This window comes from Cyprinus carpio, chromosome B9 (genome assembly GCF_018340385.1).
Source record: "Cyprinus carpio isolate SPL01 chromosome B9, ASM1834038v1, whole genome shotgun sequence".
Lineage (NCBI taxonomy): Eukaryota > Metazoa > Chordata > Actinopteri > Cypriniformes > Cyprinidae > Cyprinus > Cyprinus carpio.
Window position 1 is genome coordinate 13,020,468 of NC_056605.1, and position 18,334 is coordinate 13,038,801.

Genomic DNA, 18,334 nt, shown 5'->3' on the forward strand with positions numbered 1-18,334 from the left:
TTTTTTTTTTTCTTTTGGTAGTTGATCCTATTTATGAATATAGCTGGACTTGAATTTAGTACCTATTATTGCTGTCCAAAGGTCGTGCTATCATAACACCATTTTCTAATCTACAGTGATGAACTCGACCTCACAGAATGTGTTTAGCTGTTAACAATTATCTGGTTGATGAATAATTAACTGCAGGCTTTAAATACAAGAATAATCATCTTTAAATTCTACAGCGCTTCCATAGTTTTTGTTTTTGTGTACTCGAAACAAAACCGCTGTAAATAAGTCCTGTGCTTATGATGAAGGAAATGAAGAAACGTAAACTTAATTGTGGATTTGATCATTTATTGTAAAAATTTTTTGCATTGCACATAATGTAGCAGCTCACTGTGCATCTGTCAGTAAGAAGCTGAGATCACTGCCCGGTTCATACTCTGTAGTATGCTTCCCCCTGAGAAAGAAATCCACAGTCTCACTTACTGTCCCTGTTTGGGATCATTTTTTCTGTTATATTTTCCATGTGCATGAGCAGGAGTCTCTGCATTACCTCTTGAACAGTCGTGCTTTGGTGCTCCCTAATAAGGTGGCTTTGTTTCCCTCCACTAAGAGCAATGAGCCTTCCCGAAGACCCTGCCATGAACAGCATATAGTGCTAGAGCTCAACTACTGCTGGAAATTACATTTGAACATACATGCGAAAGAGAAAACGGTTCTTTCTTTAAACTTCATCATATTACTGTAATATTGATCAAATAAATGCAGCTTTGTTGAGCCTTAAATTGTCTCACTGACCCCAGCAGTATTGTACATGTTAACATACCAGCACACATGGTGTGTCGTGCTCCTCGTGGTATTGGACAATTCTCTGTTCACGTGTTTCCTGTAAAATGCAAAATAATATCTTCAGTCATGAAGCCGGAGGATCTACCTTAAAAGTTTGGTTTATTATATTCTATATAGGTTTTATTTTTTATTTATGGCAATTCATTTATGTAAAAAACATGTTTTTGGGTGATTTTACGCATATAATATTAATTAATGGAGTCGTGGTGTTGCGCACAATCATTTGAATGTACCCCCATATGCTTGCTGTTGGGATCAGCATCCAGATAGTGAGGGTTAATGTTGAAGGGCACTAAACCAATGGCAGCAAACGTGGGTGGATAGACGATGGGCATGTCATTGGTGGTGTTGATGCTGATGGTGGAGACATTGGTACCTGCACTTGATCCCATGTAAGGGATCCCATCCTATAAGAAAACAGCTACACCTGTTACGGGCAATTACGCTGTATTTTAGATTTTAATTAATAGAGACACTAACTCACCTCTAAAACTCTCTTTCTAATCTCAGTTACCAGCTTGTTGTCATAGAGAGCTTTCAGCAGGCGGAATGTATTACCGCCACCTAGTGGACACAAACAGAATAGCACAAAGACAGACCACACTCACTTTTTCTTTTTTTTTTTTTTTTTTAATATTAAATGTGTAGTGTCTTTAGTTTAATGTTTTGTCTTTTTATTGTCAATTTTATTAGGGTTTTTTTATCAAATTGAATTATTTTTACTATTAAATATATTATTATGCTGATAATTGTAAGAAAATGTATATTTTAGCAGTATATCTATTAAAAATCCTTCATACCAATGAATATTCCTTCAGCTTTCCTAACAGCCTCCACAGGGTCTGGTGTCTCATGGACACTGTCCACCTCATAGCCTGGAAAAAGAGAAAAGAAGAGATGAAGGCCAGTGTGGCAGTGGCTGTGTGCTTAACATACATGTGGTAAAATCACAAGACACAAACCCAATGTTATGAACTTGTCTCTTGCAGTTTTGGTATAGGCATCTCTGTCTTGCAGTGCATATGGGACAAAAAGGATCCTCTTTACATTCCTGTTGAACAGAAAACATAAAGTTATGCACACTTATAACTGGGGTTAATGCAGGTCAGATTAATTGATTATTACAAAAACATCTTAATATGCTTATATGCACTTGTCATAACTGGTGTTTATGTTCAATGAATGGACTTGTACTTTGCTTCACTTAACCAGTGACATGTCTGCATAGATATAAAATGTATCCGAATATTATTGTCAGAATATACCTAGAATACTAATATATAAAGGGTTTTATGACTGCAATTGCAAAACTATTCTTAGAACAGTTTTACCAAAAGTTTAATGCCTACATTCTATTTAAACTGCTGGCAACTTACTTTCCAAAGAAGTCTTGGATCTGCTGCTGACAGTGTTGTAGATATCCTCCTCCATGAAGAGTGGAGTTAGATACCAGCAGAAGTCTTCTCTCTTCATGATTCTGCCTCAAGAAATGTAGAAGTGGATCACAAGATTTCAGCTCAGCACATGAGCAGCGCTTCTTTCTGCTGACAGCACACTCTCAAATCAGTTTGGTGGTAATCTCCAATGCATAACCTTTGGTCAGACAGTATATCGCTCTCGTTATTCCACAGATGACAGACCTTCAGAGGAACAAGCCTTGATAAGAAACCTTATAACGTTACTGGAATCACGTGATTAAAGCAAAACCTCACAAAATGAACAGCATTTACTGAGACAGCAGAGGCAGATCTTGAAGTGCTGATCACAACTTCAAACCACTTTTTAAAACAGACGTAATCGTTTTTGTTTTATTTAAACTTTTTATGTGTTATTTTTATAGGTACTCGTCATTACAGGCGATTTGTTTTCAAAATAAAAGTCTAGTAGCGGGCCATCTATTCATCTAATTTTTTATAGATGGAAACGTCGACATTTTTTGCTACTTTTCAGATGGATGTATTATAGATCGATCTAAATAAATAATACTTAACGCATTTTAATTATTACTGTGTGAAAGTGATTTTTGTCTTTAAAAAAGCACAGTCCCATAGCTGTGTCATTTCAACCATTCCACTTAATAAAGTTTTATGAAACTTAGTGTTACCAAAACGACAATATGTCAAGCTTGAAGAGCTTGAGATGAAATATGAGAGGTGCAATATATTTGTGAACAAAATTTCCAGTCAGGCTGGAATTTTGCCACATTGTGCAAACCGTGTGTATATTGGTCCATTATTTTATTGTTTGTATTCAGGATATTTAAAATGCTAGCTATGTAGTACGCATTAGCAAGGAGTCTGATTAAATAAACTACTGTAAAATGCGTTTTAAAATAGTTTTGTTTTTAAGTCCACACAGGGCTGCTGATGCTTTTATTTTGTCAAGTGATTTCATCCGGTCTGTCACGTGTGTGCGCGTCGTCTCGTCAGTGGGGCACGTCATCAGTCTCTTAAAATTATATACTGTATTTTTATACAGTCTATGACTGCGCAGTGATAAGAGCAATTACTGATTATGGCATTATGGTGTACAGTTCGGCATCTTAAACAACTTTTAAAGTTCGAGGCAATTCAATCACAAGCACTGCGAATATGTTGTGGAGCGATAAGATCATCTCCAATAGCAGCAGTACAAGTAGAGATGGGTGAAATGTCTCAAGAAATTCGAAGGCTCAAGTTAAACATGAGATACTGGATTCATATAAAAGGACACTTAGATAGTCACCCAGTTAAGAAAGTCCTGAAGGATTGCTGGGAATATGAGTATAAAAACTATCAAGCTTTGGATGAACTGCCAATGAGGAGGCACAGAATATGGGAATTAATGACATTTTTTGACCCTTGCCCCAGCAATTCCTCCTTGGCTTTTCCCTATGCCTGTAGTTGACATTCAGTTATATGAAGGAAAACATAACAAGGAAAGAAATATGTTAAAAGATATAGCAGTGAAGCAATACATTGAACAAACTTATAGCATGTTGCAAATATACACGGATGGCCCTAATTAAAGATTCTGAATCTGGAATAACAGCAGCAGCAGTCTACATACCCTTAAGAAAAAGAAGTTTATTCAAGTGTGCTATTAGTATACTTCTTTTAAACTAAAAATAGGAAAGTATTCTTTTAGTTTACTTTTTATGTACTTCTCAGAAATGGGCTTTATGTACTCCTCAGAAATATACTTAAAATGACATTTAAGTATACTTGACTTATACTTACAAAAAGTCTAAATATACTTGAACTTTACTTAAGTATACTTAATAAAATAAACTTGAAGTATACTACTTTTTGGTAAGGGTACCCCAATTCAAAGTCAAAATTTCAAAAAGAATTTCAGATCATATATCTGTTTTTACTACAGAGACAATAGCAGTATTCCTATAGCTCTTCAGTGGATAGAAGAAGTACAGATCAGTCATTTGTACAGACTCCCTTTCAGTTTTAATTAGCTTGCTAAGTGGAATTTTAACAGCAAGGAAAGATATGGTTTTTGATGTGATGCAGAGTCTATTTAGAATAAGAAAATCTGGTCTTATGGTAAATTTTCGGTGGGTACCATAACATATGGGTGTGGAAGGAAACAAGGAGGCAGACCATCTGGCTAAACAGGCTCGGAAACATGCACAAATTGACATTAAAGTGTCAATTAGTAAAACAGAAGTAAAAGGGTTAATTGCAAACAAAACAACAAAAGGTAGACACTTTCATCATAATCAAGAGAAAGTAGGTTTTAGAAAAAAGAAAATTTGGCAACAGGAAAGAAGACGTTTTAATTTCAAGAATGTGTATCGGACATTGTTCGTTAAATCAGTGTCTGTATAGAATGGGGATGCATGAAACTGGAAACTGTGACAAATGTGGTCATGGAGAATCAGTAGAACATGTACTTATAGAATGTGATGCATATGAAGGAGCAAGATTTAAACTAATTAAAGCTTTAAGATCGTTTGGAATAAGTAATTGGTCACATCAGATTCTGTTAGGAAATGGCCCAAAACAATCAAGAATATTTCATGAATTAATTAATTTCTTAAAAGAAACAAGACAGATAAATAGAATTTAGGATACAGTTGTATTAAATAAAGTGTAATTTATATATATATATATATATATATATATATATTATATATATATATATATATATATATATATAATTGTGAGAATAACGGTGTAACCATTCAAAAGAGGTAAGCCAGAGACAAAATCTAAGGCAATGTGTGACCAGGGAATGGGCAGGGATTGAAGTTGACCAACGGAGGGATGGTTAGAGACTTTGTTTTGGGCACAAATGGAGCAAGCCAATTCAAACTGCCTGACATCCTGACCCATAGAGGGCCACCAAAATCGCTGGCGGATGGCAGCCAGAGATCTCCTGACTCCTGGATGGCAGGTGGTCCTAGACTCATGACCCCACTGAAGGACCTCAGGGCGTAGTGCTGCCAGCACGAACAACCGACCCGCCGGACACTCAACCGGTACTTCCACCCCTCGTCCGGCCTCCTCCACCCGCCGCTCGATGCTCCAGGAGAGAGCCTCTACCACCTATATATATATATATATATATATAATATATATATTGTTTATTGTATTATCGTATTTATTGTATTATCGACTGTTGTATTGTTTATTGTATTTGGACATTTAAGACACATTTAAAGACTGGCATTTCATACATTTCAAACCAAGCAGTATTTGTGTAAAAAGAGGGTACAACAAGTTCACAAAAAAATCTTGTTAGGTTTTAGTTAGTCTATTTATATAGTGTTAGATTTGATATTCAAAATGAATGCAAATTACATTTGGACACTTTTTCTCATTGACAAGATGGAATGTCATGCGATGAAACTGTGCCCATATTTATGTCTTTATTAATCATTTGGATTTACAAATAGGTTATTTATATATTTCATAGTATGATTTGAGGGGAAATATGTATTATTATATTCACTTTTTTACATTACTTGAAATAAAATAAACATGAACTGAAATACATTTTAAAAACCTAAATGTATTTTAAGCTAGTTGCAAAAGCAACATTTCTTTAGTTTAGCTTGACATCCTAAAATAACTCAACTAAAATAAATATGACTAAAATCTCTATAGATATTGAAATGAGAGAGAGAGAAATCTGTTACTAAAACTTTTTAATTAAATTTTAAATTAAAGTGGGGGAAAAAATAAACGTGAACATTTCAGGTTCAGAACATGTTTAATTTTCATTTTGTTTAACTTTTATGTACTTTTATCTAAAACTGAAACAAAAATGACTAAAAACTGTACAGACCTATTATTTTCTTTAAGAAGAAAACTTATAACACAGTTGTTAATAAACACTGACAATATGTATATAAAAAAACTTATTTAGCTTGTTGCAAACATGAAATTTCTGATTTTCATTTAGCTTAACTTAATGTACTAAAATATCTAAAACTGAATTCAAAATGACTAAAAACTATAGAGACATTTTTTAAACACAATTACTAAAATTAAAATGGAATATATATATATAATATGTGTTATAATAGTATCTTAATGATACTAAAATAACACTGAACTGTATTGATTTTTATTTTGATATCCCCCGGGAACGAAACGTCTCATCGAGGGAACCAACGACCCCGGTGACAGATGTCTAATCGTAGAGGATGTCCTGACCAGTGGCAGCAGTGTTCTAGAAACCACTGAGGTGCTTGAGAAGGAAGGCCTGAAGATCACAGATGCAGTCGTGTTAATGGACAGAGAGCAGGGAGGCAGGGCTACATTGCCAGACACTCACCCTCTCGCTGCCCGCCTGCTGAAGATCACAGCAGACAAGAAGACCATTCTGTGTGTGTCTGCAGATGTGACTCATTCTGAGGAGCTGCTGGAGATTGTGGATGCATTGGGGCCACTGATTTGCGTGTTGAAGACTCATGTGGACATCCTGCAGGACTTCACTGCAGATGTCGCCAGCAGTCTGAAAGGGTTGGCTATAAAGCACAACTTCCTGATTTTTGAGGATCGCAAGTTTGCAGACATTGGAAACACAATCAAGCATCAGTATGAAGGTTGTTTCACAGGGTGATGGAGCTCCTTACTAGTCTTAAAATGTTGCTTTCACTCACAGTCTGCACCAGATATACATAGAGCAAAGACATTTTACATAATGTCATGTTTTTTTTTTCTTTTTTTTTCTTCTAATAATTAAATTGGATGTTACACATATTCCCCTCATTGTCCACAACCTTTTTTTTTTTTAAAGACACCATGACTTTTCTAGCTGTTCATGATTTATTGTATAAAGATTTAAAAAATATATAATTTTTACTCAAAATTTCTACCCAGAATAATATTTTAGAGCTTGGCATAACTAGAAAAATTTATATTCATTATAAAAATCCCATGAAGTTAAAAAGTTATAGAAGTTTATTAATTTACATTACTTTTGTAGTTCTGGAAATGACCATTTTAAAATTAAGCTACCTCATATATTAGGTTGTGCTTAACGAAGTCTCTTCTGCTCATCAAGCCTGCATTTATTTGATCAAAAATACAGAAAAAACAGTAATATTGTGAAATATTATTACAACTTAAAATAATAGTTTTCTATTTGAATATACTTTAAAAAAATAATTTATTCCTGTGATGCAAAGCTGAATTTTCAGCATCATTACTCCAGCCTTCAGTGTCACATGTAACATGCAGTCTGTCACATGATCATTTAGAAATCATTCTAATATTCTGATTTATTATGAGTGTTGGAAACAGTTCTACTGTCTAATATATTTTATGAATAAAAGGTTAAAAAGAACTGCATTTATTCAAAATAAATAAAAAAAATTCTAATAATATATATTCTAATAATATATTTTCTTTACTATCACTTTTTATCAATTTAACACATCCTTGCTGAATAAAAGTATTGATTTTATTTAAAAAAAAGAAAGGAAAAAAATTACTGACCCCAAATTACTGACCAGTAGTGTATATTGTTATTACAAAATATTTATATTTTAAAAACATAGCTTCTTTTTTTTTTATTCATCAAAGTATCCTAAAAAAGTATCACATGTTCTGAAAAAATTATTAAGCAGCAGAACTGTTTCCAACTTTGATAATCAATCATCATATTAGAATGATTTCTAAAGGATCATGTGATAATGATCCTAAAAATTCAGCTTTGCATCACAGAAATAAATGATAATTTAAAGTATAATAAATTAAAAAACAATTATTTTAAATTGTAATAATATATCACAATATTACATTTTTTCTGTATTTTTGATTAAATAAATGCAGGCTTGATGAGCAGAAGAAACTTCTTTCAAAAACATTAAAAATAGTAATGTTTCCAAACTTTTGACCTGTACTGTATATATATATATATAAGCACAACCTAATATACTGTATGAGGTAGCTTAATTTTAAAATATATAATATATAATTATATTTAAAGATATTTTTGAGGTGCCTTTGAAGGTTTGCTGAAGCCTCATTTTAATAAATGTGCCATTTATAATGCCATTTTAATAAAATTTGCTATTTCTGCTTGACTGTATAAAAATTGTCATCATTTACTCACCCTCATGTCGTTCAAAATCTCTGTGACTTTGCGTGAAGCATAATCTTTATACAGCAGTTCTCTATGAAAACATATTTTATAGTGTCCAAAATGGACAGAATAATAATAATAATAAAAAAAAAACACATAGACCGATATATTTCAAAGTTTCTGAAGCCATATGTTCAGATTCCTTCTTTTGTGTTCGACAGGAAAAATACAGTCATACAGTTCTGGAATGACAGAAGTGTGAGTAAATGATGATGAAAGGTTTATTTTAGTTTATGTTTTATTAGTTCTCTTAATGTTTTTTCATTTCTGCACAAGCGTTCCTAATATTTTTTTTTTTGTTTTAAGGCAGTCTCTATCGGATCTCTTCATGGGCGCACACCATTAAGGCCTATGCGTTGCCAGGTCCGGGTGTGCTGCAGGGTCTTGGTGCAGCTGGCAAGCCTCTGGGTCAAGGCTGTTTGCTCATTGCTCAGATGAGCTCGCAGGGTTCCCTAGCAACAGGAGATTACACTCAAGCAGTGGTACATCTTCTGCTCTCTGTGAAGAACTTATGAACAGTGTTCTCAACTCTGAAAATACTTGTTTATTATTTCATAACAGTAATGTTCTTTGAAAGCTACCAGAGCTCAGCTTCTTGTTTCTCCATTTGAGTTGATTGAAATGTCTTTTAGGTCAAGATGGCTGAAGACCATATATATTTTGTATTTGGATTCATAAATGTATCAAAGATCAGTGAAAAGCCTGGTCTGGTTCACATGACTCCAGGAGTGCAAATACTGTCAGGAGGTATGTTTTACTGTGGTCTGGCATTAGCTTTTCTGTGTATCTTATGACAAAATAAGGAGTCTTGTCAGAGAAAAAAATGCAAAAAATGCATCATAATATAATATGTTGTATTTTAACTATTTAAACTATTTAAACTTTATTTAACTATTAAAGTATTTGTTCTTTTTTATACATCTGATACATGCGCTTAATTTATTAATATTTTATTCTCTAGGGGATGGACTTGGACAGCAGTATTCAAGTCCAGAAGATGTGATCTGCACTAAAGGCTCTGATATCATCATTGTGGGACGAGGTATTCTTGCCAGCTTAGATCGGCTCAGAGCTGCAGAAGAATACAGAACTGCAGGCTGGGAGGCATATCTGAAAAGACTCTCAAAGGCCAGCTAATGAAATTCTTGCCAGCTTAGATCGGCTCAGAGCTGCAGAAGAATACAGAATTGTCTAGCACCACCTAGTTGGATCTGGCCTGGTGGTTACTGAATCAATAAGCCTAGACATGAAATTATACACTACCATTTGAAGTCCGGGGTACAGTAAAAACTGTAATATTGAGGAAACATTTTTGTTCAGGGAACATTTCATGTCAGTGTTGAAACCACTGTTCTTAGTGTTTTTTTTTTTTTTTGGAAACGTGATACTTTTTTCAAGATAAAGAAAAAAAAAAAAAGAAAAAAAATGCATTTGTATGATTTGTTACATTATTTATGTAACTTTCACTTTGGAGAAAATTTATGTGGTTCATGCTGAATAAAGGTATTTATATCTTTTAAAAAATCTTTCTGATCTCCAGACTTTTAAAAAGAAGTGTACCTGATCAAAAAACTGAGCTTCAGAAATAAACTATGATATATGAAAAAAAAGTCAGCTAATTTTTCTACTGCCTTAAGCATGTTTTTAGTAACAAAGGTATTGAAATCTTTGTCAAAGCCAAAAATAAATTTATGAAACTTGTTATACTTTTGTCAAAACCAGTAGGGGGCAGAAAAACATCAGCTATTTTATGGCTGTTCCTGCCAATAAAGTCTTCAAATGATAAATAAAAACGACTGCACAATAACGTTAAGCCTTCCATATAATTGAAAAATATGGCCTTAAATATTATTTCTGTCAGTCACTGTCCCCCTGCTTTTCTTTGACAAAATGTGATGTGGTTTAATGTCATTAAACTGCAGTGAGACATGCTGTATACCACATTTAAAACAATAAAAAGTCAATATCTAATTCTTGTATAATTTCTAAGAATATAAAAGTATATGCAGTTTCCGTGACCTCATTTTAACTTGTTTTACCCCCTTTTCCTTGTCGTACGAAGAGCAAAAATAAAGCAATGCATACAAATAACATGAGCAGAGCAAACTATTAGCAAAAGTGTAAGTTTATAGGCTACCATTTAATGCTCCGATTTTATTTATGAATTCGTTCACCTGCAGGAGAGCGCAGGTTAAGGGGTCACCTTTGTATGATCTCGCGCTCTGACCTCATGCGCTCCAGATGTCTCCCCGCTTTTTATCTCGACGAAACGAGAGCTCGGTTTGCACAGAGCGACATGATTGACATAATAGAACTAATCTGCTCTGGCCCTCCCATTTGACTCCCTGTGTCAATATTGGATGAGAGGAAAGTGCCGTGTGACAGGTGTCCAGGACAGAGTTCCGCGCGCTGAAGACGGAGAGCAGATCAATGCATTTACCCGCGTGCGCACTAAATACACCGACACTGCTATATAAAGCCAAAGGCCTCAGATCAGTGTGCATTTTAGCGGTACTATTAAAACACTACTGATTCGCTGAATGACACGGTAAGATTTTATTTTATTTTATTTTATTTTATTTTATTTTTTGCTCAGGTTTTGTTAGGCTACCTTAACGTAACCTTACAATTAATCATTTAAATGTAGTAGGCCTATCCATATTTTCATTTACACCTACTACTGATTATTATTTGATGTTTGTATTGTTAAAGAAAGTTATTACTTGGGGAAATTATTGCACACATCATATGTTGGTCTTATGGTTGTGTCTTCAAGGAGAGAAGACAAGTCATCACCAGAAACGTAACGAATAAATTGACGTCCAGGATGGATGTTTTGTGTTTTCTGTACTTGTCTCACGTTGAGCCACGCGCACAATACCTGCAGATGAAAAGGTTTTGTTCGTTCGGCTCGCGTTACGCAGATGCAGACACGCGTCAGTGAAACACCACAGCAGCGGGTCTCTTCAGCCCTCTTCACCGAGGCTTTCCATTTTACAACAAGTAATAATACAACGCCATTAATATGCTGATTAACTATAAAGAATGCTTAAGCTGTGACATAAGAAGACAAAGGATAGGCTATAAATGTCATATGTCTTAATTTCATAGCCTATTTATTTATTTGGAATTTAGACAAAAGGAACGTTAAAAGTTTTTTTTTTTTTTTTTTTTTTTTTTTTTTTTTAAACCAGTAGCATTTGTAATACTGTAAGGTCAACAGTTTGTAAAACCTTTATATTATCATCTTTTATAACCAGGTAATTGTATTTTGTGCGTTAAGAGCAATATACATGTAATAATCAGTATAGGCCTATTTATTGATTGATTGATTTTTAAACAAGTAGCACTTGTATTATACTGTAAGGTCAACAGTTTGTGAAATAAACCTTTATATTATCATCTTAATTGTATTTGTGTTTTAAGAACAACATAAATGTAATAATCAGTATATTATATTAGAAACTGGCAAATTTGTTTTTAAGTGGAAACAAATAAAGTATATTATTTATTTATTTATTTACATTTGATGCATTTACAGTTCTGCTTATGTTGTGACAATTATATTGTGTCTGAATGAAGCATTTTTTGTGGTATTATTTCATGAAGTGCTTAACAAATAGCTACCTGCTGGACAGGCGTTTCCTGTTGGCTATGTGGCAGTTAAAAGAGTCACTGTTGAAATGCAAATGATCTTTTTTTCTTGCCTTTGGCAGTAGATAGAAATGTCTTTCTCTGTCCATCGTCGGGGCCATGTTCTACAGAAGCGCTCGGCTTGTGCTCAAACACATAAAAGGACATTATCTGAGCAGATGTCACCTGCACTAGCTGTCTGGAGCTGTTCACATTTGCCTTGAGAAGGATTAGTTTCCATGGCACCCTCAAGAAAACGTCACCCAGCACTAACTATTTCACCTCACCATCACACCTGCAAAGTAAATGAATCAGGAAAAACAATATACACTCCTACATGGTTCGATGATACTGACAACACGCAACAAAAATAAACTAAAAATAAAAAAATAATAAAATACAATAAAAAATACTAAAGATGTTTATCTTAACATCTATATGAAATGTGGATATTTTACAGTTCAATTAGTATTTAAACTTCAATGTTTAAATTTTTAGATAGGCCTATTATATAAACTAAAACTTTTTTATTTTGTTCAGATAGACAGATATGCCAAATCCTGCCACTATGAGGATACAATGACACAGTTTACTTTTGGAATGAGACGGAAGTGCCACACTTTCTGATTTGCAAAGGCATTTGCATGTCAAATCACTGACAGTAACACTGTGTTTTTTGCATTTGGAATGTGTACATTGAACACTGATGTATCCTCATAACTTTTTTTCATTGTTTTTGAATGAAGTCTCTTAAGCTCATAAAAGCTCCATTTATTTGAAAGTATCAAAACAGTAATATTGTAAAATATTATTACATCTTTAAAATCTCTCTCTCTCTCTCTCTCTCTCTCTCTCTCTCTAAGTATGTATGTATGCATATGTGTGTGTGTGTGTGTTTGTTTGGAAAAGCTGAATTTTAAGCATCATTACTCCAGTCTTCAGTGTCACATGATCTTTCAGAAATCATTCCTTTTTACAGATTTTTCTGAATTCTTTGTATTGTTATATCAGTTTTGGATTTATTGTGTCATAGCTGAATTTAAATATACCTTCCTTTCAATAATAATAATAATAATAATAATAATAATAATAATAATAAATAGTTTACTGACTTTTGAGTAGAACTGTGTTGCAATTACTCTGTGTTTTTATGAAATTAAGTTATTGGGCTCTTATGAAATTAAGTTATGGATGCAACTTAATTATACATACATTGTTTCTCTCAGATCAGTAAAATCAGGATAACAGGACACCAGCTGTGTGTCCTGCATCCCTACAGCACCTGTTCTTACGCAAACAACACCTAACAGGTGAGAATAATCACATGTGCATGCACGCATATTCATGCCTTGGCTTATCAGAATATTTCATAGGGTTATGTTTCCAACATCATTGTAATAAAATTAGTTTTATGAATAATACTAAATAATGCTGTGGTCATAAATGTCCTAAAAATGTTAAAATGTAGGCTACTGAAACCCAGCTATACTGGTCATGCAGTAAAGTATTACACCACCAGATGTCATCAACAAGGCTGACCACTGGACTAGTTCTAATGTTTCAAATAAATTAAAATGGCCTACTTTTTATTAACATGATCATGCTCTAAATGAAACAACACAGGCTTGATATGATAAATCTGCCTGTGCTTATCAAATTTCAAACACTTATCTCAATTTATTTTTAATGACATACCTATTATTTTTAAGTGTGTTTTAGCCTTATTGTACAAAGACATAAAATAACTGTATGCCGTAGGCCTATATGTTCCTGAACAGCTGCAGTTATTACAGATAAATATATATATATACAGTATGCATATTATTATCTGAGGTGTATTTAGCAAAGAGAATTATATAGGCCTACTTCACCTTAGGCCCTTTTTTAATGTAAGTGCGAGTGCGGCCATTTGTAACTTGAATGTGTGAGTCAAGCAATCGCTTCCAGTTATTTTAGCCGAACAAAAACAGCCTTTTATGCTGCTTGGTATTGCAAACTGGTATATTATTTTAATTAATTATCGTAATCATTAACACACTGGTTTCTAGCGCAATAGGTTTTACCATTTACTGCACTTTGTTATGAAGTACTCCTCTATAGTGAATATCCAAGACTTCCGATTCATTTATATCGGCTGTAGTTATAAATTAATCGGAAGACTTGCATATTCAAAGAAAATAGTTTAGTTCTGTGCTGCCTAAATAAGGTGGATATTGTGGATTAAATTATTTGTGAAATGTATTCTAATGTCATTAATGTGTGAGGGAAATCCTCCTATTGGCCAACAGCAGCCAGTTCTGCCCAGAGAGAGCATCCACAAGCAGGCACCAGAGAGTGACCAGGGCGCAGTCTAATCTTCAGCAATTCTGCTATTATTTACTCTATGCGATTAAAGTCTCATGTCAAAGCGTAGCCATTGTAAACTGCCAAGGGTCTGGCGTGGGGGCAGATAGTGTAGTTTTGATGAGTCAGTGGGTCTAAGACCTCCACAATAGGCTGCACATGGCTCCACAATAGTGAAGGCTAATGCGGTTTTTCTGTTGGCTGCTGCTGAGTGTGCAGGCCTGATGCGCATTCTGCACTAAACGAGGGGCCCTGTCCTATAAAAACACTGGACAAGGGCTTGGCCACCACATTGATTATACTGGATCTGTCCCACCGTGAGTATGCCACTGTCTTAGCCCTCAAAGTGAAACATCAGATTCCTGTGCAATGTTAAAGAACACAGACAGAGCGAATGTGATCATACTGACCAAAAAAGATCATGTCAGCAGGAAACACATACTTGTCAACACTTGATCCAGGAATCGATTTTCACTTGATCTACCCAGGAATTTCTCACATGGGTGCATGAATTCACGCTGTGGTCTTTTCCTGATAGAGAGTGCGGTGATCGACAGCAGCCATGAATCCGCAGGAGCAATTGGAGCAGAGGGGGAAGTTTAGGATGACCGTGTTCGAGGAGGAGTACTTCCAGGGCAAGAGCTGTGAATTCACATTTGAGTGCCAGAACATACTGGACAGAGACTTCAGAAAGATTCGCTCCATTAAGGTGGAGAACGGCCCGTAAGTGTAGCCTCTAGATGTTTTAATGTGCAAAATGTGAAGCAGAGAGGATGTATGATTGTCATGTTTAATATTAGAGATATTTTTACTGATTGAAATAAGTGAGATATTTGTAAAATTAGAAGTAATATGTGCATATAAAATATATACATACACATCTCTGTTTTTTAATGCATTTAATTAGTTAAATGTGGCAGTAAAGATATTTATAATGTTACAAATGATTTCTACTACAAGTAAATGCTATTCTTTTGAACTTTCTGTTCACCAAAGTATCTTGAAACAGTGTAAACTAAAATATTAAGCAGCACAAATAATTTTAAAATTGATATAAGGTAAAATAATGTAAAAATCAGAATATCATGATATCTTAAGGATCACGTGACACTGAAGACTGGAATAATGGCTTCTGAAAATTCAGCTTTGCCATCACAGGAATAAATGAGGTTTTCAACTAAATATGTAATAATGTTTCATAATATTATTTTTTTTACTGTATTTTTGACCTGGGTGAGCTTAAGAGGAAAAATATAATTTTACATGTATTTTAAAATTATTGTATAAATCTATAATAATAATTATAATTATATAATTACATTATTATTGTTTTTTATTAATTAAAATATGCCTATATTAGAATTACAGTGATTATTTGTATCTCTTTACTTGACAGCAGTTCCCCACAAAACCACCTTATAGTCATAAACAATATTTCCAACTGTAACTATAGCTTCAATGGTGTTTTTTTTGTCATATTTATATAAACTGGAACAACAACAGAGAGATAGTGGCGATAGTCCGTGTGGCTGGCAGCTGCCTGCCGTGGTGATGAGAGATGAGCTGATAAAGAAACACAGAGCCGCTCCATTCAGTCAGCACCATTGTGTTTGCTTTGCTTTGTGTCCTGATCAGTAGAGATCACTGCCATGTAAAACGCTGTTGTTTCCTGGTTTGCGTTGACTATGACATTCTGTCTCTTGCAGCTGGGTGGGGTACGAGTATCCTGAGTTCCAGGGCCAGCAGTTTATCCTGGAGAAAGGAGAATATCCCTGTTACCAGGCCTGGAGTGGCAACAGCAGTTACAGAACAGAGCACATGCTCTCTTTCAGACCTATTAAATGTGCTGTAAGTTTATGTCAAATCTGTGAAGACTTACTCCAGTACCTCTTTCATCATCTCTGCAATTTTGGCACATTAGGTTTACTTTATAACAAATATCCTCAAAATCATCACCTCCATGATCTCATTTCCCACACTCACCCTCTCCCCGACAGAACCACAGTGACAGTAAGATTACCCTCTATGAGTGTGAAGACTTCATGGGACGTAAATTTGAGATGTGTGAGGATTATCCCTCCCTTCAAGCCATGGGTTGGTGCAGCAAGGAAGTTCCCTCAATCAAAGTAAACTCTGGAGCGTAAGTCACCTCACCAGCTTTTTAACATCATCTGTCATTAATAAACTAGGATAAATAAATAACTAAATATCGAATAACTATATTTAATTATTCAGTATTTTTTAAATGTTTGTTACTAAGGCCAGACAAAAATATATACACCTTTTTTAGATTAATATTATACATTTATTTTATATATTTTACTTTTTATATGTTTTATATTTATATATACGTAATATATACTAGATTTTCAGTAAAAAAAGCATATCTGCAATGGATGCAATCAAAAAATGTATCTGTAACAAACATTACATTACTTGTGATTTTACACTCTCACAAAGATGGTATCTTTTCAAGAGGTACAAAATATGTACAATTTAAGTTTTATTATGCACCTTCAAGGTACTCATATGCACCCTTTAGGGGTAAATAAGGTACCAACGTTTTGAAAGGGTACTGCCCCTGTGACAACTTTTGTACCATTTTTTTCTGAGGGTGTGTATATATAATTGTCTTTAAAACTCATATTATACAGAGTGTTGTCCTTTGTGGATGTCCATTTCTTTGTGACAAATAATGTATCACTAATGCAGCAGCTCCCTGCACAGTCTTATTTGTGTGCGGTGCAATAAAGGAGATTTGTCCTTTTCTCTGGCAGCTGGGTAGGCTATCAGTTTCCCGGTTACCGTGGATATCAGTACATCTTTGAGAGGGACAGACACCAAGGAGAGTACAGATGCTACAATGAGTACGGCACCCAGGCACACACCAATCAGATCCAGTCTATGCGCAGAATTCAGCAATAAGACCCAGCACCACTGTGTACACCATGTCATGCTGTGTCAATACTATAGGCAATAAAGACATTATATAAACTACAGTACAAGAGTGCTTGTGGCAATTCCTTGCTTCGATACATCTCTGCTCAATTCATGGATCTGCTAAGTGTTAATTCTTGATGTAAAACAAGCAGATCTGATGCTTTTTTTTTAAAGTTATATGTAATAAGAGCTGGCCCTCCCACATTTCTAGGTAAATATAATCATGCAGACATTTTAAGAATTTTTTTTTTCTAAAATAGCGGGCTAGACTGATGGAGGAGTCCAGTGGATAAGCCACTTCATTATATTTAACAGTTAGGATGTTTTATGCCAGTTGAACAACAAAAACTCTTGCATGATGTCCTACACCACCTACACGATGGATATGAGACTGTTCTATAATAAACAAGAGCATGAGTACCTTTATGTTAATGTCTCATTATTTGTTCTTCGTGGACCTGCTTTTGAAGATTTCAACTACATTCACATATATATTTATATAAAATGTATATTATTTTTCTTTATATATAAAAATATATATAAAAGTTTTGTACTCCAATTTTTCATACATAACTTAGATATATAGGAAGTGCTGCTAATAAAAAATCTAAATATTTATGTATTTAAAATTAAATGACATATTTTAGCAATTATTTATTTAAAATGAATTATCACATATTTATGTAAAGTATTTGTATTGTGCATGTATGTATGTATGTTTGTGTGTGTGTATATACTGTATATATATATATATATATATATATATATATACACACACACACACACATATATATACATACATACATACATACATGAAAAATAAAGAAAGAAGGGAAGAAAGAAAGAAAGAAAGAAAGAAAGATTAAAAAGAAATAACTTTTTTTTTTTTTTTAATAAAAACATTTAAAGTGCGGTTAACAATTACCAAACATTGTCTGATTTACATTTCATGTGGACACAAACGTGGACTAAAAACTAAAAAGTTTTACAGAAA

At 34.1% G+C, this 18,334-nt stretch overlaps 3 protein-coding genes and 1 long non-coding RNA gene across 4 annotated transcripts; 3 read left to right on the forward strand and 1 right to left on the reverse strand.

Annotated features, from left to right (window-relative positions):
* Positions 1 to 322: 322 nt before the first annotated feature.
* On the reverse strand, positions 323 to 5,239 carry LOC109054628 (alpha-aspartyl dipeptidase-like). Its single transcript, XM_042730424.1, has 9 exons — positions 5,159 to 5,239; positions 2,211 to 2,311; positions 1,797 to 1,885; positions 1,635 to 1,709; positions 1,319 to 1,398; positions 1,068 to 1,241; positions 812 to 871; positions 539 to 621; positions 323 to 442 (listed from the first exon to the last, which is right to left on the reverse strand). Exons 1-9 carry the CDS (start codon positions 5,237 to 5,239, stop codon positions 376 to 378), a joined length of 810 nt encoding a protein of 269 aa, XP_042586358.1. The 3' UTR covers positions 323 to 375.
* A 1,169-nt stretch (positions 5,240 to 6,408) lies between these two features.
* On the forward strand, positions 6,409 to 9,563 carry LOC122138347 (uridine 5'-monophosphate synthase-like; the record flags this gene model as incomplete). Its single annotated transcript, XM_042730425.1, has 4 exons — positions 6,409 to 6,880; positions 8,731 to 8,906; positions 9,057 to 9,171; positions 9,386 to 9,563. Coding segments are annotated over 4 exons (939 nt in total), but the record flags the coding sequence as incomplete, so codon positions are not given.
* A 1,067-nt stretch (positions 9,564 to 10,630) lies between these two features.
* Positions 10,631 to 11,560, forward strand: LOC122138380. The gene is made up of 2 exons (XR_006155514.1): positions 10,631 to 10,972; positions 11,201 to 11,560. It is a non-coding gene; the product is annotated as an uncharacterized LOC122138380 (long non-coding RNA).
* A 3,355-nt stretch (positions 11,561 to 14,915) lies between these two features.
* LOC109075021 (beta-crystallin A2-like) lies at positions 14,916 to 17,399 on the forward strand. The gene is made up of 4 exons (XM_042731028.1): positions 14,916 to 15,123; positions 16,107 to 16,248; positions 16,398 to 16,540; positions 17,178 to 17,399. Exons 1-4 carry the CDS (start codon positions 14,963 to 14,965, stop codon positions 17,323 to 17,325), a joined length of 594 nt encoding a protein of 197 aa, XP_042586962.1. The 5' UTR covers positions 14,916 to 14,962; the 3' UTR covers positions 17,326 to 17,399.
* The last annotated feature ends 935 nt before the right edge of the window (positions 17,400 to 18,334 follow it).